Source organism: Hetaerina americana, unplaced genomic scaffold (genome assembly GCF_022747635.1).
Source record: "Hetaerina americana unplaced genomic scaffold, ioHetAmer1.1.p SCAF_11, whole genome shotgun sequence".
In the NCBI taxonomy this organism is placed as follows: domain Eukaryota; kingdom Metazoa; phylum Arthropoda; class Insecta; order Odonata; family Calopterygidae; genus Hetaerina; species Hetaerina americana.
In genome coordinates this window covers 28,970,849-28,994,471 of record NW_027286181.1, presented here as the reverse complement: position 1 = coordinate 28,994,471, position 23,623 = coordinate 28,970,849, and the positions used below count along the sequence as shown (strand labels likewise).

General features: G+C 35.5%; 1 protein-coding gene across 1 annotated transcript in view; it reads right to left on the bottom strand.

Annotated features, from left to right (window-relative positions):
* The window catches only part of Mekk1 (mitogen-activated protein kinase kinase kinase 4), a 51,922-nt gene that overhangs the window by 23,522 nt on the left and 4,777 nt on the right, over nucleotides 1–23,623 (bottom strand). Inside the window, exons 5-16 of the mRNA XM_071599685.1 lie at nucleotides 23,262–23,510; nucleotides 20,851–21,507; nucleotides 18,991–19,385; nucleotides 14,516–14,954; nucleotides 10,953–11,195; nucleotides 10,218–10,379; nucleotides 7,706–7,866; nucleotides 6,520–6,627; nucleotides 6,199–6,425; nucleotides 3,359–3,660; nucleotides 1,750–1,899; nucleotides 327–488 (exon numbers count right to left, since the gene is read on the bottom strand). Of these exons, the coding sequence (XP_071455786.1) occupies nucleotides 327–488; nucleotides 1,750–1,899; nucleotides 3,359–3,660; nucleotides 6,199–6,425; nucleotides 6,520–6,627; nucleotides 7,706–7,866; nucleotides 10,218–10,379; nucleotides 10,953–11,195; nucleotides 14,516–14,954; nucleotides 18,991–19,385; nucleotides 20,851–21,507; nucleotides 23,262–23,510 (3,255 nt within the window). The remainder of the gene's footprint in view (nucleotides 1–326; nucleotides 489–1,749; nucleotides 1,900–3,358; nucleotides 3,661–6,198; nucleotides 6,426–6,519; nucleotides 6,628–7,705; nucleotides 7,867–10,217; nucleotides 10,380–10,952; nucleotides 11,196–14,515; nucleotides 14,955–18,990; nucleotides 19,386–20,850; nucleotides 21,508–23,261; nucleotides 23,511–23,623) is intronic.

Below are 23,623 nucleotides of genomic sequence, written 5' to 3'. Positions count from 1 at the left end.
AACCAAAATTTTGGAAAAAAGGTTCGTCTTACATGCCACCAAGTAAAATACGTAGTCAGAACACTATTTTTCTGCGTCCTCATCAAGGATAGCACATCGAATTTCTTGTAAACACATGCATTTTCTCCACTTAACTCTAAATACTGCCCTAAACTTCAATAATAGATCCAAAGGCAACTTTTGTAATCAGCATACACCAAATTTGTGCCTTGCCAAAAATAATCATAGAAATCATTTTTTAACATCCTAATGTAAACACAGTAAGGTCACAAAAAAACCATGACTAAAAGAGCAACTAAATTCAAAAAAATGTCACACATTCTTACTTCAAATCCAAAGTTGTATCCTTGGTGTAATATTTCCCTGCTTCGCAAAATGATAGAAAGTTTTTCTGAATCCTCTAATCCCTGGAGGTGTTTCAAATCACATCTCTCCTCAACTAGTGAAATTATGTCCTTGAAGCAATCCCTTAGATGCAAGGCTTCACCCTGAAAAATACATAACATAACATACGTTTTTCATTGTATGTTATAAAGGAAATTTGGAATAATTACGTGGCACAATGGTCTTGGTCACACAACTCGATCTCCACACAGTCCCCCCCATACCTTAATCTGTGAATATTTGAATTCTCACCAGTACATTCAGGTGAAAAAAGTTACCTACAGGGTCTGTCTCAAAATAATTAGAATAAGTCTGGGGAAAAAATTTATTGCAGATGAGAGTACAAATTACTAAAAATTCTTCAAATTAGTACCCTTCCATGTCAACATATTAACGCCAGCACCTCTTGCCAGTTGTGGTATGCTTCCTGGTAGATGTCGATGGGAACCTCATTCAGGCACCTCATCAACATAGTGAATAATAATAGATATTTAGGCATATGAGTATTAATAACTGTGTTTATCATAAAACATTTCCAAAGCGTCATTTTACATTCATCCATTTAATTAAGGCTGACAGATCATTTCTAAAAACTCTCCGTCATGCCCCTAACAAAAGCTTTTGTGAAAAATATATTATCACATGTACCTGACTAAAAAGGAAATATTTTAGAGAGGTTTTAAAAACAATTTCATACTGTGATTGTTTCATAATAATTTTCATTAGTCAGTATTGTACCTCCTGGATTATTTTATTATTATTTTTATATCTTATATTTATATTTTGATACTTTCTTTATATTATTTTTTTAACTCTTCTTCTACACATACTGAGAATTACTGTAATATCCTAAGGCTCTATACTTGGTAAGTCACTCTCGGGAGCCATTTATACACACACACAGCTTTTAAAAGCAAAAAATACATTTTCAAAATAAATTCATAGTCATACAAATTCACATTTGGTGTTAGTTCCCATCCATACAAAAGGCTAACATATGCGAGGGCTACAGAATATTGAGTTTCACTTTGCATGCAGCTTCTTTGTTTCCCTTTTTTAAACTATTAATTTCTAACTTATGAAAAAATGAATGGTACACTTTAGGGAAACCAAGACCTACCAAAGCCGTGAAATGCCTTACAATATATGAGAATGATTTACAATGATAGCAATGGACCGTAAAATACCCTGATTTCTTAGATGAGAAGAGTCATCTCTCCTAAATATTACTCATAAATTTACAGCTAAGAAATGTTACATGAACAGTGAAAATTGCCACTACATGGATTATTTTCTGAACGCTGCCAAGTTTTGACAAGAAAATCAGCATTAGTAAAACACAATACCTAACAGTATGTAACTCACTTTAAGTTCCATCAAGGATTTTGCAATATGGTTGTTTGAAGGCCGGTTCTCACAGCCTATCTTTATTCGGCATCCCATTGTTTCCATAAACAAACGACGATGAGTTGCCAGCTGAGAAGGGTCACATGCAACCAGCAGCACACCTTCAACCTGAAGGTTAAAAGATGATAATTTTTATTTTTTTAAATGTAACAAATTGAGTTCTGAGTTGATTTTTTAGTTAAACATATAAAACACCCTGTCGACATTGCTGTGATTCAACAAAATAAAAACACAGGAGTTAACTTAAGAAGCCAATAGGAGTCAGGTGATACAAGATCACATATAATTGGCTAATAAAAGGTTGCAAGAAGTTATGATGTGTTCAGGAAATCATATTAAGTTTCATTGCAACTATTTCAAAGTGTTAAAATCATTTGCCTTGACTGGGATTCAAACCCGGATCCCTCACTGTCCAGTTGAGTGCTTTAGCCAGTTAAGCTATTGAGACGTGTCCTCTTAAACTCTGAAATTTTATATTCCATATTAAGTTGTTAAGTATGGGTTAAAAATTATATAATGTCATCTTGGTTATTCACCCAGCCATAGGAACCAGGCATGCAAAATTTAATTAATTTAATTTATGATCGCACAAAAGATTCTCAAAACCAAAGTACATATGAATAAATGCAATATTGCATTCAGTCAATATTCAATTTCTACCATTCAATGGGGTGACACAAAAATTAAAATTTTGAAGCAGACACCTACAGTAAAAATAGATAAAAAAGTTTTTTTAAAAAGACTATTTTTAAGCCGCTTGATGGACAGAAACATTATATTTAAAATTAAATACCACCATAGAAACTTAAACTCATTACTTAACTTCAACAGAATTTAGGGATAACACTATTTTACCTTACTTTCTTTTTTGTCTAAATGTTTTAAAACATGTATATATTCCCTTGCCTGGCTTCGAGATGCTGTGCAATCCTTTCAGCCTTTTCAGAGGCGACATTTATTGATTATAAAAGTATGACCGATTGAATGATAATTAAATGCTAAGAAATAAAATAACTGCTGAAATTTTGATTGGTATTGACAGGTAAGAGCAAATCTCCCCTTGTACTAAGCCCAATTATGTTTCAAATTAAAGTTTTAATAGGTCGGTTCCCTTTCCAGTGCTACAAAGCCTTGTCTCCAAAAGGTCACATAGCTTGGGTACAGCTAGAAATACCTGAAGATAGGAATAAAACTGATTTGAATCAATCCTACTCACTGGGCCACCATGTCATAATTCTATTTTCATCAAAATATATAAAGCTACCAAGCTGCCTCATTTTTAGTTCAATAATACTTCCACTTTATCACCTTACAGATAAAAAAAATTTTGTTAAAGTAATGCATCTCAAACAAAATATAAACTAAGATTATTTTTCCCTCATTGAAAGAGTCATACAAATGTGGCTCCAATAAGTGCCATCGAGTCGCACCTCCCTGCAAAAGGTTCCAGAGGAGAACAAAATAAAATAAGCCATGAACATTAAATGATTTCTAAAAATAAAGATTTTTTGCCTTCACTCTAACCCAGCCATTTAATAAGAAACGAAATGTCTTCAGAAAAACCAACCTCAACGTGAGACAGAGTGACTGCGATCTCAGCTGTTGGCTGAAGGCTGACACATTCTCCTTCCCAATTCCATTCATCAGAGGAACCAGCATGAACAAACAGCAGATAGACTCCACATTGTAATCCTGGTATAGAGAGGGACACAGGAGCCGTAGGATTGCTGGGTGATGACATTTCTTGATCAAATGCAGCTAATCCCACCATTCCACCAATTTTCTCAGGCCCAGCATGCATATAGTCACCAACAGAGCAATTCATATTTACTAACTTGCGTATCTGCTCTGGACAGTGTCGAATGGATCCTTAAAAGAGAATTAGAATGCCTTTACCAAGATGGGAAAAATATCAGCTCCTAGCTTTTCTATTTCATCAATACTTCAATCTCAACCAGTTGCAACCATGATCACAACCAGCCTTTGAGGTTCTGAAGCCAACACATCCATCAGTCGGTACTTTGGGAGGTTTGATTAGAAGTATGGGGTAGGGCTGTCCCTTCCAAGAGTCATTTAATGTTTAAAATTGAGGAAATGGTAAAAAAATAAGTGGTTCAATGCATGCGTAAATAGGCAATAAATGGATTTTGGTTTGCTTCCTTATAGAGATGGTCAGGAGGGGTTAATAGTGATTACTGATGCTGAGGAAATAATATAATCTTAAAATAACATTGGTAGGTTAGACAACATAACAGAAACTGTTTTTAGAATGGATAATCAAGATTAATTTTTCCTTCACACAACTCTAATCAAAATTCTAGCCAAAGAAAAAATTTTTAAAAAACATGTCTCCTCCTTACAGTAAACTTCCTTGGTATTCTTCATGCTTGGTGAACTGGTATTACTGTCAAATGTCCTTACAGCAACATATGAAATATTTTGCGTATCTATATGAAATGTAAATACACTAAATAGTGAGGCAGAAAGAAACACACAAAAATAAGGTAAGGCTTAAAAGAAAAAGAAATCAATTTATTGTATTTAAGCAAACAAGCAAAATTTAATACTAAAATAAGAGATACAATATTGAGCAGATGGGATAATTTTCATATTTGAGTGAATACTTAACTGAAGATGGTGTTTACAGTAGTAGTGAAATGAAGAAGTGGAGATATGTGTTTAATTACAAAGAGTCGTAGACTTAATAGAAATTATAACAGATGCTTTGAGGAGAGAGTGAGAAAGTCTTGGAAGTCTTTAAAATATTAGTAAGGAGTTTCTTGCATTTCCAAATGTGTAGATTCTGTGGGAGGATGTGAGAACTTTGGAAAGTCTTCGAGAACAAAGACTGTACGAAGATGGCAAGAGTGATTTGGAGGCAAAGGAAACAAATGTGCTGGATTTGGTAAGAGATAAAAAGAGGTAATTGAGTAGGTGGAATTTAGGGAAGTCATAGGTGTATTGAGTATGTGCAGAGATATGGCTGTGCTCTGAAGGGCACCAGGAGAGGAAGTAGATCATTAAAAATTGGAGGAAAAAACAATTGCCCTGAACTGCATGTGGAAGACTAGATAAATGAGGCATTGAAAGGAGAATGATAGAAAGAGGAATTCATTACATAACTGAGAATTGAGTTACCATTGGACTGAAAGTTCAGTTTTATTCCATTTCTTATATAAATGGTGATCAAGCTATAGTTAGTCAGAAAGCAAAGGGATAGCAGTCATTATTGATAGCTTAACAAAAAAAATGAAGATGCATATGGGATGAGGATTTACCACACGAAAATGAAAGCAAAGAGATTCCCAAGAAATAAGAGAGCAACGTTAAACATTAAAGTAAGAATGAATAAACTGGAGCAGGCAGGGCACTTAACAAATATGCACAGCATTTAAAGGAGAATGAGTTACAAAGTAGAGCAGAATTAAGTTGGCTCAAAAAGCATTTAAAAGATAGGGAATCAAGGCATGCATACTAAGTAAAGATGTGAATAAAAGATTATTGAACACTATAATAATATTGTATGGATGCAAGACCTGATCTGACCTGACTTCTGTTAGTTCTCAATATAATCTTCCAGGAATTGCACATATTTTTCACAAATCTGATGCCACAATTCCATGACCACCAAGAATTCTTCTGTATGGGGTCTCTTTTGCCCACTGGAAAAACTGGTTGGTTCAAAGCCTTGAGGCTTACTTCTTGGGTCAATTGTCAAATGACATTCAGCCTAATTTGAACTGTATCACTCACGAATATACATTTATCACAGCCAAAACACCATCACTGCAAGTCCTATAACTCAATTGATAATGGACGTAAATTGGAGAAAACATGATTAAATGCTTAACTGGTTCACTAAACTATGCCATTGTGAGCATTGCAAATAGTTCACTCACTAGTGGCAGATGGATAAAACCTGGTGCATTGTATATTGCGGTCATTTGTGTCTTGCATCCACAGGCATATTCAAAGAGCACTCCCTTATTCATAGCAAAACCACATTGTTCTATCTACTGCTTCTAGCCTTGAAAAAAAATACAATCGGGTGACCAAATATACTTCAATGCACTCTGCATATCCAAGGATACTTCACTGAAAACTGAAGACTGGAGCCTCTATCCCAACTAAAATTTTCCTCAGGACTTCAAATCTTAAATATTTCTATTACAATTGCAATATCTTCACAATGCTGACTGAAAAGGAGCCAAGTAGTCTAAACATAGATTGAGCTGAATTTGTATAGCTGGGATGATATACTTGGTCTTACTTATACTTGGGTGGTACTTCCCACATGAGCACAGACTGTGGTAAAATGTACAGGAATTTTGATAAATCATCTGCATAGTCTTCCTTTCTTTCGAGTGAACAGAACTTTTTAATTAGCACTCTCTCATTAATGCTCACCAGGAATAAAAATTAGATGCTTGTAGGTGTGAGGAGGCATCACACGCACATGACCAGTCTCGTGAAGCCTTTTCAAGAAATTTTGGGGACTACTCTCCAAAGAAAATGATGCAGCTATCTCCAAATCCTTTCTCAATGTTTTAGCAAACGATATCCCCTTCAGTGCTCTCTCTCTGGCCTCGGTGAATATACTGTGAAGGGATCTGCATGCAGCTAGCAACACATGCCTGCAAAGTAAAACAAAAAGTGACTCTTTCATGAGTAAAGTTCACAAATTACTTTAGTGATTAATTTCAACGAACATGAACAACTGATGCATACTTCGTGCAGTCTTCTCCGGACCAATTTTCATCCATGGTATTCACAAGATCATCAATTTCAGAACTCAAATACTCTCCAATTGTTCTCAACATGCCTTTTGCCATTTGACTGTATGAGGAAAAAATAATCATTAAAAGATGACAACAGAACACAAAAAAATAAAAACTGCAAATACCTACACATTTTGATGCTCATTTCATGCAGTTCACTAATTAAAAAAGTTTTAATTTTAGTATTTTTTTAGTGATAAGACAAATGAGTGGATTCTTCTTCTACTAAAATGCATATTTTCAACCTATTTTTCCAAGGAAACAATTTCAATAATGAAAATAATATAACAAAACTGAATTGTAATATTTTCTACCTAGCTACTTTCTTTTGACGCATACAGAGTTAATGGACTTGAATTACATGCTGCAATTAAATGTTTTAAATGAGTAAAAAAGCAGTCATAAGGCAGTAAAACAGTAATAAGACAAAAACAGGAGCATCCAAACTCATGAACCATCACTCACAGAAGTTCATTTCTTAACTTATTTTAAAGCCTTATGGTGTTAATATTTTTTTTTTCCTAAATACCACTTGTTAAGTTTTTAATCAAATGAACAACTTCAACAGAAGAATTACTTTTTAACAACATCTCATCTACATGAAAAATTTTACATATCATTAATGAATTACAAAATTCTAATATTGAATGCAATGATCTCAACGGATGTCAAGACACATTTAAACAATGAATGATGGTTAGCATGTTAGTAAACACCAAATCTGAGCTCCTACACTAACAGGCAATATTATAAAGTTTACCATGCGATTTAATACTGCATAACCTCAAATAACATCTCAGCATGAAATAAAAGCAATTCATGCAGCAAGACGCAGAGTAGTTGCAACAACCTAAATATCAATACCAATCAATGTCAACAATTTTCCATGGTTACATATCACAAAAGGTCCCTTTTCGATCAAAATTCTCACATTATTTATGATGGCAAACATGTCTGCTAACCTCTGTTTTCCCCTTTGCAGTCATGACTTCTTGAGATTTCTGTATTAAGGCTGAAAGAATCAAAAAACTCTTAGCATTCACAGTTAGTCACTGGCAAAGAAAGAGGCAATTCCATTATCATTCTGCTGCAACACTTGGGTGCAAAGTGAAGGAAGAGTAAACGTTTATGCCTACCAGAAGCTGTCCCCAGCCAGTGCCTCTCCACCAGGTATGTGAGGGCAAGTTGATTTCACAAATGACCACTCTTCCTCCAACAGACTCTTTTGGTAGGTGGAGATGAGAAGGCTTTCCTGCTGAACCATCAGCACCCATTGCTGCATGTATTCCAAATAAGTCTAGAAGATATTTGTGAAGCACATTACATTTAAGGATTAGAAACAGTGGGAAAGTGCAGCTCACAACTGGAAAATATTCACCAATGGAGCATTAAAAATTAATGCTTGATTTACACAATATACCAAAATGTGTGTGTGTGCATGTGTAGGTATTCAGTACAATGAGTGTTTCCACGGTGATGGTCATCGCATACCACTAAGAGCCAATATTTATCTCATTAGGTAAATATAGCAACTATACAGAGCTAATTAGATAAAGACACTGCCAAGTTGTTTTGATTTTTTGATATAAAAAACCCTTATATTTTGATGGAAGTGAATGCATTTTAAAAAAAAATTACTTTTGAGAATCAGTTATTCATTTAAAATGTAGGAAAACTCATACAGGTTCAGTTAGCACCTAACAACTCAACCCACCTGGTTTACCAACTGCTCTAGGCCTATCAAGTGATATCTCCCCTAATCATTATTAGAACAGGGAAGATCACTCATGGCCATTCAGAACTATGCATGCTCTCAAAACTCTGCATGTAACAATGCAAGGGCACACCAGCTACAATTAAATATGTCTAAAAAATAGCCTGTTTTTAAATCACTTCTTGATAATTTCAAAGGTACAGCCCTGTCACCTGAAATTACACCTTCCATTCATTAAATATCTAAATTTTGAAAAAAAAAATAGAAATATGTCACATTGGCACCTTGGCAGCATATAAACTGGTGCATATGCTGATTCCAGAATTTCGACTAAAAATTTTCCTTTATTAAACAAATCTCATGTATGAGATATTCGAAAATTATTGGTCATTAAAAAATTTGATCATTAAAAAAAATATATTCATTGGAAAATGTTTTAACTTATGGATTTAGTTTCCCACAAGCCTACTTCACTTTTCTACATTATCGCCTTTCACATCTAACCACTTTCCATAATGCTGCATCAACTTCTTTAATCCCTCAGTATACCTGTAGATGTTCACTACCAGGGAATTGAACCAGTTGACAATGGTGGTCTTGAGTTCATTGTGATCTTCAAGCCATTGTCCATAAAGCCGCCGTTTCAAGTGTAAGAAGAGAAAATATTCACTAGGTGCAAGGTTGGGACTGTAGGGTGTGGTCCAAAAATATTCGTCCGCTCAACATCCTTTGCTCTTCGTGTTGGCTGGTAAGCATTTTCAGTAGCCCCCTGACACACAATTTTTGATAACTAAGCTCTTCCAAAACAATCGTGTAAATAGTGGTGTATCAAACAAGAGGAAATATATCAGCCACTACACTAATTGTGTATCATTTATGAGAATGCCGTTCTTGATCCAATAGTTGAATGATTTCATTGGTCTGGATACTGGGTCTGGCAATCTACTCTTTATCATGCACATTTGTACGATCATTTTTGAAATCATGACTCCATTTTCTAACCTTCCTTCAATCATTACTGTTGGTCCATAAACTAGGCACAACTACCAATGGATTCGGGAGGCTATGATTCTTTTGCATACAAAAATTGAATCACGTATTTCATAACTGGCAACTGGGAGAGGGATTTTGGTGGGCATCGTTCTCTGCATTCAGTGACAGGCAAACAAATAATCACTGAATTGAAACAATAACTTCCTTGCTTCAGACACAATCAATTAATGGTACTGCATGAGCAAAACCTTGTCCTGACCCACCAATATTTAAGTATAAGAAAATGGCTCCTCCTTTTCTAACATGCCTCGTATAAGTCAACCATGGTTTTCCTAGCTGTTTGTAAATGCTGCTAATATAATTAAAATTACAACTATGGATTAATTAAAATTAAAAATTCTACAATTTTGTTAAATGCATGTCTCAAGAAAATAAGAATAAAAATTCAATCTAATACATTATACAGTAGTTATCAAATTGTAAATAACATTAATTATTTAGTTTATGCAATGTGCCCATGGTACCATCCATTATCACCGATATTGATATTTTGAGTACATTCTGAAATCCAACATTAGTATCATGACTACTGCACAAATGATAATGATATAGCTTTAGCTTATAATGATGTATTGCAAAAAGCAGGTAGCATTAGAGATAATAGTTTCTGAGATAAGAAAAGTCTTGCTGTGACATTATTTTTACGGTGATAATGGCAGTAAATTTGAGAATGCAACCAAACAGAACTTTAACCTACATCTCAATTAACATCTTTTTTTAACTTACTATCAAAACCGCCCACTTGTATTGGTTGACCTTTAATTATTTTATCAAAATTTGGTATTTAGTCCAACACAGAACATGGGCCCGGACAATTACACTTTAGAAAGGTATGACTGCATATCAATTCTGGCTATCAACCTTAAAACAAATTTATGTACCTCAAGAACATTCTTCATAGTGATATCAAAATCATTGACACCATCCTCAAATGACCTTAAGACTCCTGCCTCAGCATTCCACAGGGCAGTACGAATAAGGTGCAAGTACCGTTGTCTCTGAAGAACTGCTATATGTAATCCCTCTTTGAACTCTCTCATTAGCTGAAAATATAAAAAATGCACTATTTACAAATGTTGGAAGACAAAAACATTGTAAATAAAATTCCACAAATCAAATTTTTTAATACTGAAACTTTTTTACAGGTAGAAATTATTTTAATATTTGAATGTCCTATTCCAACCTAACCTTAGATCAATTAAAAGCCTTCATTCCTTTAACAATGAACAGAATTCACTATTCAAGGAAATATTTAGCAGTAGATACAGTTGGACAATTATTATAACACCTTTTTTTATTTTTATAGCTACATATACATAGTATTTCTCTATGGTAAAACCCTAAACCAAAATCTCCTAAATCATAGAGTGAATGGGGAATAAAATTAAAAAGGAAATCGTAACTGATATACCGTTTTTATGGCATACTTCCAAAGTGATATGGGATACCAAGTTTTCAGGATATGAGAATTTGCTTTTGAGGTTTTAATTTTCATTTCGATCCAAGGAGGGATTGAGGATTATTGTTCCTGACATACATAAGTCAGTAAAGTACAGAAGGGAGCATGATGAACCTGGTAACTGTTAAAAAAAGAAATATTATTCCACCTCACTTGCCTGCCTTATACTCAATATTGATGGATCCTTGGGCTTTTGCTGATATCGTATTTGCAGGTAAGCATGAATAACATCCAAAGGAATACGGCATATGAATAGAAATGCTGCAATATATGATGGGAGCCCTGTATCTTGTGCTTCTGGTGACCAATAGCCATGGCGTTGTAATTCTTTTTCCTCTTGTTCGGACATTGAAACTATTCCCTCCACAACTGGAGGAACTCGTGACTCCAGCAGAGGGCACTGGAATGAATTAAAGAAATTATCCATTAAATATCTGTATGCAAAACTAACGATTCATGTTCTCATCAGCTCTACACTGCAAGCTGTTGTTGCTGCCAAAGTAATGTATGTTTCATCCAAATATCTTATCTTTTAAATTCATCTTATAACTTATCTTTTAAAACTGTCTGCTGACTGCTTTTAAAATTAAAGTCCCCTTCTTAGAACAGATTCACAGAAATCCTTTCACCAGTCCAGTTCCACAAACTTTTGGGATTACATCTAAGTGAAAATCTTGACTGGGGTTCTCGTGTAGATGAAATCATCAGTAAAATGGCCACTGAGACATACATAATCAGGAAAATTGCCCCAACTACTTCCCTTGAGACTAAACTTGGTACACAAAGCCAAAATTCATTCCAACCTAGTTCAGACCTATGGAGTTATCTTTTCAGGGAACTCTAGTGTAGCAATGAAGGTATTTTCCATGCTAAAAAGATCTATAAAAGCAATGGTGAATGATCCCAGAAAAGCCACAATTAAAAAACTGAAATTAATAACTATGCCATACCGACACATTCTTCATTTTCATTTAATTGCAAAAGAGAATAATGTTTGTTTTTAGCACATTCCAAGGTGCATGATCGCCCGAAAAGTAAACAGGAGAATGTGCACCTGAAAAATCTACCACTCACTATCTCTAAGAAAGGCTTCCATCACACAGTCTCACTTCTTTGCAATAAAATGCCAAAGAATATAAAAGGTAAGCCCACAGTGACTACTTTTAAAATTGAAAAAAATTTGAAAATAATTGACTTTGTAATTCCACACACTAAAGAGTGTGGAATTACAAAGTAAATTATTTCATTTCAATATTTAAAATTGAACTTAATAAGCTATTACTCCTCAAGTGTTACTACAGTATAGATGAATTCTTGGTTGAAAATTGTAATTAGAATTTTTTGGTGTGAAATTGTGTTCTGTATTGTAATGTTTTAGCATATTATTATTATTATGTTATTTCTTTTCCTTACTCTACTGACCATTTTGTACATCAAGTACTTAACTAATAGAACAAAAAAGTTTTTTTTGTTATACGTTTTCCATTGCTGTGTAACATCAGGATAACGGGTACATTTGAATAATGATATTGGATGCTATTTTCACTAACAGCAGTAGGGTTTAATGACCAAGGACTCAGACAATTGTGACATTTCGATGAAATACATAATAGGTAATCATTATGACAAAGACCAACCAATCTATATTTGATTAAAGATGAGAATGACTATGGATGATAAATTGAAGAGTCTTTTCCTATATTTTAAGCATTGTATATACCTTGATCAGGCTTTTGAAACTATTATCCTGAGGCCAGCCTTAAGTTTCTGCCAATATTTATAGACTTATAAAAACAATGTTTCACCATTATTACAATTGGTATTCCACTCGTTAAGGTAGTTAGTGGATGGGCACAGTCTATATAATTACACAACAATACATTCACTTACCTCTTCCAACAAAACACCAGCTGACATCTGATATTACGATAGGCCGCTCTTTGATTTTGCAAATTGTCATCCTCCCTATATAACATCAACATGCATATTCCTCACTACTCCTTCCTCATTTGTCTAACGTTCTCCCTTCCATCACAGTCTTTAACATCCTATTGCCAATCAATCAATAGCCAAAAAGTTTGGGTTTCAAAAGGAGAGAAGAATGTGTGATTCCTCTGCAGTGATGAGAACATTAATACAAAGGAACATTAAATATTGGTTATCTTTGCATGCTTCGTGGGTTTTGAGAAGGAATTTGACCGAGAAGATTGGACAAAGTTCAGGGAAATGTTGAGGAACATAGTAGTAGACTGGATGGCTAAGAGACTTATTTGAAAGTTGTATATAAAACAGACAGCATCGGTAAGGGTATCAGAAGGAATTCTGAGATGGACAGTGATTGGCAAATAAATGAGACAGCATTGTCTATGACCACTGGTACTCTATTTTATACACATACTAAGAAATGTTAAGTGTAGCATGGTGAAGGGCTTGAACAGGGAATAAAATTGGCCAGAAAGATGTTCAAATCAATTAGGTTAGCAGATGATCAGGCAGACAGCCAAAGGAATGCAATTATTATTGAGTCCTTTACAGGAACAATTCACAAGGCATAGGAATCAACCACAATAAATTGCAGGTAATGATATGATCTATAAGAAAGAAAGCTGGGGTAAACATTGATGTTTGAGGAATGAATAGTAATAAATTTGGGCAAACGGAGCAAATTTAATCTATTTGGGTAGTATTTTTTTGGAAAATGAGTGATAAGCTGACGTAATTAAAAGATGATTAGCTTTGGTGAAAGAAAAATTTAGGAGGAAGAGAAATGGGAGCAGAATATCAGATTCACTATGCAAAGATTACAAAAAAAAGACTTTAATAAGGAGCATATTGCTTTATGGATCTGAAACTTCTTCTTTGAGGCAAGAGGATCAGCAGAGATTTGGATGCTTTAAACTAATTGAAGCAAAAATATATTTTCTGAGGAACACAAAGTCAAAATATTATTCCTTTCCTTACATCATCAATGGAAATGGATGAAAACTTGCCCTCCACTATCTCTATACTTTGCAATATACATGCATGTATATTGCAAAATGGTAAGATAAAAATTAAATTATAAGAATAATTGGAAATAATTAACCGTATTAACCTGATATCCTATATATGAAAAAATTGTTTCTGACATTATCTTTGTTTCTGGTACTATTGGCTCTTTACCCTCAACTGCTTCAAGCGTACCTATGCGATGATTCTTTTCCAGTCATTTTGAGCCATACGCTACACCAGACATTTGGTGCATGGATGTATTTATCAAAATCCATCTGCCCTAAGTCCAGAAAGGATTCTGTATGGGATTTCTATGCCTCCACCCATTATCATTCTCCCTCACTCCTGTCAGAACTTTTTTGAATACAGTAACAGAACAGGAGCCTGAGAGATTGGATAAGAATCAGGCAGTTTTGCAACTACTGCCATAATTATGGTAGTATAGAGGTTGAGCTAGGTTTTGGATGGTTACAGACAAACCCATTATGTTTATCAGTAGTATTTTTAGAGGAAGTGACAAACAGCTAGGCTCATTTGCACCATATGGGATGGATGGGTAAGGAGGAAGGGTGGAGAGAAACCCAGCTGAGAGAAAGAGAGAAACTCTTGGTGGGAAGCCAGTCTGTTAGCCACCGCACCATCTCAATCCTCCACACTATGTTTACTTACCTAATATAGAAACAAGTTATAATTAATGTTTTTTAAACAATTATGATAAATGATGCTTACCTTTGTATTTGATTTGGCACCCTTTGGTCTTTGCAAACTGATCCTCGACTTGCACAGTAGAAACCGGTGCAGTCTTTCAATGAAATGAAGTGCTTTGCGCAGGCCCTTGGTCTTAAGCATCCTCTCAATGTAAACCTGGTATGGTGAAGTGTCAAGTCCATTTTCATTTTTGCACTTCAAAGTCATTGTCTCTTCACCCAACATACTCATTGAAGCACCAAATATGACATGACTGCTGATTTCTTCCCCGGACACAGAATGCACTCTACTGCTGCTGCTACTTGTCCTACCATGGCATGTTATGTTGGATCCTATACCCTCAGATGGCTCATCAACAAAACAGTCCAAGGCAAAGGTGACTTTCCTCACAGAAGTTCCATTCTCACGCTCTGCTCCCAATTCAGATCTATATGCCGACTTGATTATTTCCATTCGTTCCCTATGGTAAAAAGAGAAGGGGAATAGAAAATAAAATGATGATTAGATTTTGAGTTCCAAAGATAACTCTATAGGGGATTATAAGGTTCAAAACACGGAAGGGTTTACTTGTTCTTTTCTCTCAGTTTTGTACATGAGAGAGTTTTCACCTGATAATGAGCTGAAGTACTGAAACCGTGGTAGCAATTTATATACATATTGTCCTTTTTCTGAGTCACAACTTATCATGAGGAAATTTGCAGAGCTGGTTTCAAATGAAAGTTAGCACATGAATTCGAGTTGAGCAACACAACATGCTCTGAACATACTAGCATGGCACAGAGATAGCCAGAGAGCTTCAGCACAGAAGGGATGTGGCAGAAGGGAACACTACCAGCCGGATCTCTCCTCTTTGTACAGCTGTGTGGACTTATTTTATACATAGCCTATCTGTCTCCAGCCTGTTCTCTTCTCTCTCTCCAACTATGATATGTATCTTTTCTCTTTTGCTCATTAGTCTCTATCAACACTCCACCTTGACCACAAGATCCTTACAAAAAACTATGAGACTGGTCTTTCTATGCCCCAACTGCTTGATGGATCACAATCAGAGAGGCAACACCTTCTAACAGCGTCTGTGAGATGTAAAACACAGCCCTGCTCATGGCCTTATCTCAAAATATCTCCACACAACAGCAATGCTGGTTTGAGCTTGCACATATTTGCATTAGAAATTCTTGTGCTGGTGAGAATGACAGTGTTAGAGAAGCAAGGTATTAAAAGTGTGTCCATTGAATATTGTTCTAACCTCAGGAAAAGTGCAACTAAAACTTAAGCAATGATTCAAGAGGCATTCGGCAATGAATTTTTGAGTTAGGCATAGTGTTTTCCTTGTTACAACCACCTCCAGTCTGGAGAAACCTCAACCAATGAAGAACCAAGAACTGCACAACCATCAACATTAACAAATGACGCCCATGCCAATCATGTGAATGATTTAGGGTGCGAAAACCATAGATTAACTGTCCCTGAGATTTCCAATGAAGCTGATGTAAGGGCTCGATCGAGTTTCATCATTTTGATAGAAATTTTGGGTGGAAGAGACCAAAATTGTGGAAAAACATGTCTTGGTGCTTTCATCATTACAACGCCCCAGCGCACATATTATTGCTTGTTGTTGAGTTTTTGGCCCAAAACAGCAAACCGGTGATCCCCCAGCCACCCTACTCTCCTGATCTTGACTTTTTCTACATCTACATCTACTTAATACCCCGCAAGCCGCCGCAAGGGCGTGTTAGGACACCACCCGTAATTTAGAAAGGAAAAAAACCGCATGCAAGAACCACAAAATCATATATCCACACAAAAAAAAACATGCCATTCATTCATGCAAGAACACTTACACCCCACACACATGCAAACACTCAATCTACATCTTACATACACATGCACCTGAAAGTATACCTACAGCTTTGCAGTGTTTAACTTTGCTCCGACTAGTAAATTCGGTGTTTTCAATATTTCTAAAGTTACTTCAGTTTCTTACTATTGTGATTTCTGATTGTTCGGGGAAAGAATGAGTATTTGTACCTATCTGTCCTGGAATCTATCTCCCTTAGTTTATCTTTGTGGTCTGATCTACCTAAGTAGTGTGGGGCCATTATAATTCCTTCAGTGTCATAGTTAAACTCGTTTGTTCTGAACCTTTCTAAAAGTCTAAGCCTCGCTTGTTCTCTTCGTACTTCAAGTGGCTCCCAGCCTAAATCCCCTAAGAGACCTGTCACACTTGTGTTCTTATCATAACAATTTTTAACGAATCTAGCGGATTTTCTCTGGACTTTATCTAATTCTTTTTGCCAAATTTTCTCCCACGGATCCCAAATACTTGCGGCATATTCCAAATGAGGTCTAACTAGAGCAAAATAACACCTCTCTTTAACTTTTTCATTACATTTCCCCACCACCCGTTTTATGAAGCCAAGTTTCTTTAAAGCTGATCCGCATATTGTCCTGATATGTGCTCCCCATGAAAGGCGTGGTGTTAGAACAACCCCCAAATATTTAACTTGATTAGCCTTAGTCAATACTGAACCCTCTATTTTGTAGTTTATATCCTGTTCCTCGCTTCCTTTATTCCAAAATTTCAAAACTGCACATTTATCTATATTAAGTGTTAATCCCGATTTATTGCACCATTCCGAGATATTGTCTAAGTCTCTAGAGAGTAGCTCGCGATCTAGTTGGCTCCTTATTTCCCTGTATATCACCGTGTCGTCAGCAAATAACCTTAGATTGCTACTAACGTGTGTGCTTAAGTCATTTATGTATATTAAGAACAGAAGAGGCCCTATTACACTTCCCTGGGGGACGCCCGAAGTTACATCTCTCTCCGTTGAGCACAACCCATCTATGACTACTATTTGTTTGCGGTTTGACAAGAAGTCTCTAATCCAATTAATTATTTTCTCATTGATCCCATAGTATTTAAGTTTATGTAACAATTTATTGTGTGGGACTTTTTACTATTTCCTAAGTTGAAAATCACCTTGAAAGGATGCTGATTTGAAACTAATGAAGACATTCAACAAAATTATACTGCGCACTTAAAGGTTATCCCAAAAGAAGCTTTCCAGACAGCACTTGTGGGGTGGAAAAACCGTTGGGAGTGTTATATTGGTGGCCAAGAGTTGCATTTTGACGGTGATAAGCATGACTACAGGGTAACTTGACCAATAAAATCAAGTACTTATTCAATGTCTCATCTTTTGTTGAACAGATTTTGTAGATACATATTAAAAGTGTGTACATATATTTTAAACCAGGGTCCAAAGAGTGAAAGTTAGACCTTTGAATAATTATGAACAATATGAATGAATGTAAGATACATGAATCAATGTCAACACCAACAAATCAGCCATTTAAGTTTTCATTTCTGTTGATCATCCACAAAGCACAATATATTTCATAAAATTTTAGAATAATTATTAATTTGCAATGATGAAAACAGCACATAGTTAGCAAAAAACATAATTCAGCTTTCCTACACTCACATATACTTTTTGCAGAATTCCTAGCTTTGCTTCTGCTTGTTTCTCAAAGTTTTATTTTCCTTCAACCTTTTCAGAGGAATCTATATCAATATCAAAACAAAATAACATGTAACTAAGGTTGGTTGAAGCTATGGTGTTGTTTTAGAGTGATTTGAAAAATTTGCTCCAGCTTATAAAAATAAAAGTTAAACACTTTTTTCTGTTACAAAAAATAAAGAATACCTTAAGGGGCCATCATTTTATAAACATGGATGAGATTAAAAACACCTCACTGAGAGAGGTAAAAGCTATACTAATGATCGAGTTCCAGAAGTCTTTCGAAGATAAGAAAAAGCAGCAACATAAATGTACAATGTCTAATGTGGGCTACTTTGAAGGGGATAACATCGATACAGACAAATAAATAAAGTTCTTTCCAAATAAATCAAACTATTGTTATTTATTTAACACACCTCCTACGATCAAGTTCATTCAATATGCTAGCTCACACTTCTTTCACCATCGCAGAAGTGAGCAACACGATAATCATGTCACATAATAGCTATGAGCTTAGTAATAATCCTAATTACAACACTCTTCAATAGAATAATAAAAATTAGAAACAGGTAAATATAGTGATCAAAACATAATGATTTCCATACTGGTAGTAATGACCATGTGGGGTAAAAATGACATCCATTATTGCACACATCCATGGAGTTCAAACCTTCACATGAGGGACATGGATGATTTTTTAACCATAATTTTGGAATATAAGGTACACATAACAGTTTCAGATTTAACTTTGTGGAATTCCTTCATTATGAGGGCAAAAAGAAACTTTACACTTCCACAATACTTCTTTAATGTGGAAGTGTAAAGTTTCTTTTTACCCTCATATTAGGTAAATTTATAATCGATAAAATAAGGTAATTGTTTGCACCGTATAGAGACCAACTATTACAAATTTATCATATTTTCTTGTATTCTGACACAACCAAATTCTTACTTCCTCTAAGGTCATATTACCTGTCAAATTCATCATCCAGTTCAACAGGGGAGTGGGTGGAATTTAAAGCTGAGCTTGTTGATTCAATGCCAGAAGTGGATGATGACACTGAGATTCTTCCCGAAGATTCACTGGGAGACATCATATTTGACTGTGTGGATGACGTAGAAGTCCATGGAGATGAATCCGGGTCAATTGGTGTTGCGCTCCCATCTCTGTAATCCAGGGGCCAGGTTTGTTTCTTTGATTTAAACTGAAGAAGCAGTTTTCCCAAAATGATGATCTTCAGGAGATGATGGCGGGTCATGTTGTACCACAGACACATGGCTTTGATGCGCATTATGAACTCCTGGCTTCGATAAAGGGGATAGTCCATGGCAAATGCCTTGCTTGAAGGATAGAGTGACTCTGCATGCTGTAAAAAAAAATGGAGGCAAAGTAAAAATATGGTTAATGATTAGTAGTCTCAACTTAATAAGTTTATTTGATATTACTATTAAAAATATAAACATGCATTCTGAATTTCATTAGTTTCAATACTTTCCTCAGCTTCTTTATGGTCCTGAAGAAAAATATTACTACAGTGCACGTGAACTGTAAAATATTTAAGAAGTACTAATGCATATCTTCCATTATGAATCACAGATAATAATAAAATTAATAGACAATGAATTAGCAGGAATAATAAAAGTAAAGTTAACTCAATTATGCCAGGAGAAATATGGTGAATCAGCATTGGTTACATTAATTGAATACAGATCACGCGGTCCATTTCGAATGCAAAAAACTATTAAATGTGTGAGAATTATTTTCAAGAACATTACTCATATTCGCATGCATGAGGATGATGTCCAACTTTGGGATTTGGCCTATACATATGTATGTATGTCATGTGCAGGGTGTTCTCAGGTGTTTATATGTATTAAATAAATACGTGACAGAACAATTATTAAGTATTATCACTATTCAACCAAGTTATTAAAAATTCAGAAGTAACCAAGTTTGAAATAGAGGTTTTGAAATATGAACTTTGGATAAAAAAAATTGTTTATGGTTCCATATTTGGCCAGTAAAGCACAATGTCATTTCATCTCAATCTAGTTTGAATTCAAAGCATGCGACATGACTTAAAATCATATTAGATAATAAAAGTTTTCAATGCCTAATTTCATCAATATCATAACAGCAAATACAGGTATGGTTACATCAGAAATATGACAGGAGAGCATCTATAGATCAGTAAGAAATTTTAAAAATGAGTAATTAAAAGTTTATAAAGGCAAAAATTAAAACTTTCAATGTCTTTGCTTGAAAAGATTACCTTTTCAATTCATTCCAAGGTATAAATCATGACCTCTCGCCAAAAACACATTATATTTGTCATATCAAACTGGTGTTTGTCACCAGAATTGTACACCAAAGATTTTTATATATATCATTGCCACTTGGCAATTACTAAGTAAATCCTGCAAATTCATAAAATTGTACCATAAAGTGTTTATAATAGTTCCAAGTATCACACCCTTCAATATTTTACCTATGATGTTAAATACCCACATTGATGGCTACATTATCCTGAAAACTCATTGTAATTAGATAATGTGTTATTATTAAATCGCTATCAGCAATTATGGGAACTCAATATAGTGAGTGATTTCATCAGGTCTATGAATCCTAATTGTATAAAAATTCCACAGTATTGCAATTTGAGCAGACCAAGAAGCACACACAACCCTATGCTTTTGATTTGGGATTGCTTCACAAATTTAAATTAGAAATACTTTAATCGACTAGTGTGGTATCCACATAATGAGGTATTTCTATACATCTAAGGTAAGAGTAGTTGGAGAGGTATAAAACAAGAATTTAAATAAATTTACCCCAAGTCTATGAAGAATGCTCTCCACTTCACCCAGGGCACAATTCTGATTGGCCATGCAGACTTTGCAGTACATAGAGTAGCAACCAGGACAATCATCAACATATTCATCTGAGGGGCTCTCCCCATTTGTTTGGGCATTATCTGCATTCAACTCCTTTCCCTTTCTGTCTCCATGGTCTTTCTTACTCGATGTCTCACAGTTTCGCCAATTGTCCTCAATATTTTTCTTTCTTGATTCACCAGATGTATTGGCAAAATCAATTTTTAGTTTCAGGCAATCAGTGACATCTCCATTTTCACTGGCTGCATTTCCCATACTTAATTCATATTTCCTCAGCTCCTCAGACACCAGAGTAGTTTCCCTGCTATCATCAGCAAACACTGTATCACTGATAGTTCGATCCACTTTCTTTTGGCCTAATTCATTTAATTTTGATGAAAGACTCGAGCTCTTCTTAATTTTCAATTCTTTGGCACTCTTCCGCACAAAATGGTAATTTATGATTTCTTCTAGAAGTTCTCCGATTTTCGTCCGCTCTTCACAAACAAATTGATCTTGTTCAGTAGGGGTGCGGTCAGCATGCCAAGCCTGCAGCTCTAGCCAAATGAGATCTTTCAGCTCACTTTGCCATAGCTGTTTCTCTCTGCTCAGCTCCTAAGATAAAGAAACAAATATTAGAAAACAACATAGAGCTAACTGTTTTAATGTATATGCCAATCAAAAAGGAGTACAGTTGTTTTTACAAAAATACCATACAGTCACTGGTAAATTGAAACCAGAGGAGTAACTATTTCTCCATTTGTTTGCTGTTCCTGGTTCATTTTTGATCTGTCTCGCTCATAAGCACAAGGACATATTAAAGAGAATTTATTCCCCAATTATTTACTTTACCTGAGAAAGAAATGGTATCTACATGAGCCCACACATCAGCTTACTTCCAGAATACCGATCTCTCTTTCTTCAGGTACCTATCTACACCATCTAGGCCAGGCCACAAACTAGTCCAAGTCCACTTAATATAATTGATGGTTTCTGGCGTAACTTTATGGAACCGATTCATTATAAATAAATGAAAGGACTAACTTTGTAGTTCCACACGAACGATTTATTCACACGACCCGGGTTTCGAAGTAAAACTTCATCATCAGGTGAGCTCTTTACATTTGCAGCCCTTCTTATATATACAGCCAGGGCGGGGCTGGGGTGGAGATAATCAGGAAGGTTTGGGAGGGGTAAAGTCAGGATGGGTTTGCGTGCCGGAGGGGAGGGCAGTTTGGCGTCACCTCCGCAAAGTTGAAGGATTGTGGAGCAGGAGGGAGAAGTCTACATTGTAGAGCTCTCGTGAGTCAGGGGATTATGGAGGGTTAGATGAAGGGGAGGGGGGTGTGTCATCGGCCACCATGAGGATTGGGACTTTAAGGAGGGGAGAGTGGGAGGCATACAGAAATTCGTTAACAATATTTTCATTTTAACAAACACTATTCAAAATTTCTAACTGTTCCAAGAGTTCATCTCAATTCGCAAAGCATTTGATTGATAATAACCATAAAAGTGATTTTGATTTCGAAATTTTACATGTTGAAAGCAAAGGCTATAGATTAGACGCCTAAACAAACACTATTTAAAATTTCTAACTGTTCTAAGGTGGCCGATGACACCGCCCCCTCCCCTTCATCTAACCCTCCCTAATCCCCTGACTCACGAGAGCTCTACAGTGTAGACTTCTCCCTCCCGCTCCACATTCCTTCAACCTTGCGGAGGTGACGCCAAACTGCCCTCCCATCCGGCACGCAAACCCATCCTGACTTTACCCCTCCCAAACCTTCCTGATTATCTCCACCCCACCCCCGCCCTGACTGTATATATAAGAAGGGCTGCAAATGTAGAGAGCTCACCTGATGATGAAGTTTTACTTCGAAACCCGGGTCGTGTGAATAAATCATTCGTGTGGAACTACAAAGTTAGCCCTTTCGTTTATTTATAGTCCAAGTCCATTTATAGAGAATGGGAGATTTTTTTATTCCAACAGGTGTTGTGTTTTTGCATTAAAACACCTAAATTTCTCAGGGAAAATATTTCTAGACTGCTCTGTTATGAGCCACTCAGGGTGAGTTATGAGTCACAAGTGCATTAAATATATGCATTTTGTAGTAAAAGAACAGAAATTCGAGAAAATACGCAAATATTACCAAAAAAATACAAATATTGTAACCGAATCACAAAATGCATTCAAGGTCACAAATAATCAAAAGTTGGCAGTAATAAAATGACTCTTTATTTTTGCATAAAACATTCAATGGAAGTAAACAATCTTTAATGCACAAGTGAACTGAGGGTTACTAGTGAAGTTGTGAGTGGTAGTGCAGGAAACAAGAGGGCTTCCATTTCAAATGCATATTTATGCATACATTTGTAGGTGCAGCACCAACCTGCTGTATTGTTTTATCCATTTTGTCGGAGCATCCATAACGAATTAGGTGTGAAAATGCATGATGGAAAGAAACTCTATCATTCACAGGAGTAGTGGCACTAAATGCCAAAACCCTTTCTCCTTCACAATGAGGCATGCAAGTTTCAATTGTACAGGATTCTTTCTCACTCTGATTTTTAGGAACTGGTTTTGAGGTGAGACTCATAAATCTGTTACTGGTTTCAACCTGAAAGTTTAAAGAGACAAAGAACAAAGGATTTAAAAATTACATATCATAAACCCATTTTGTTACAGCTCTAGTCTTAGGTTAATATAATCATTATACCTACAATCACAAAA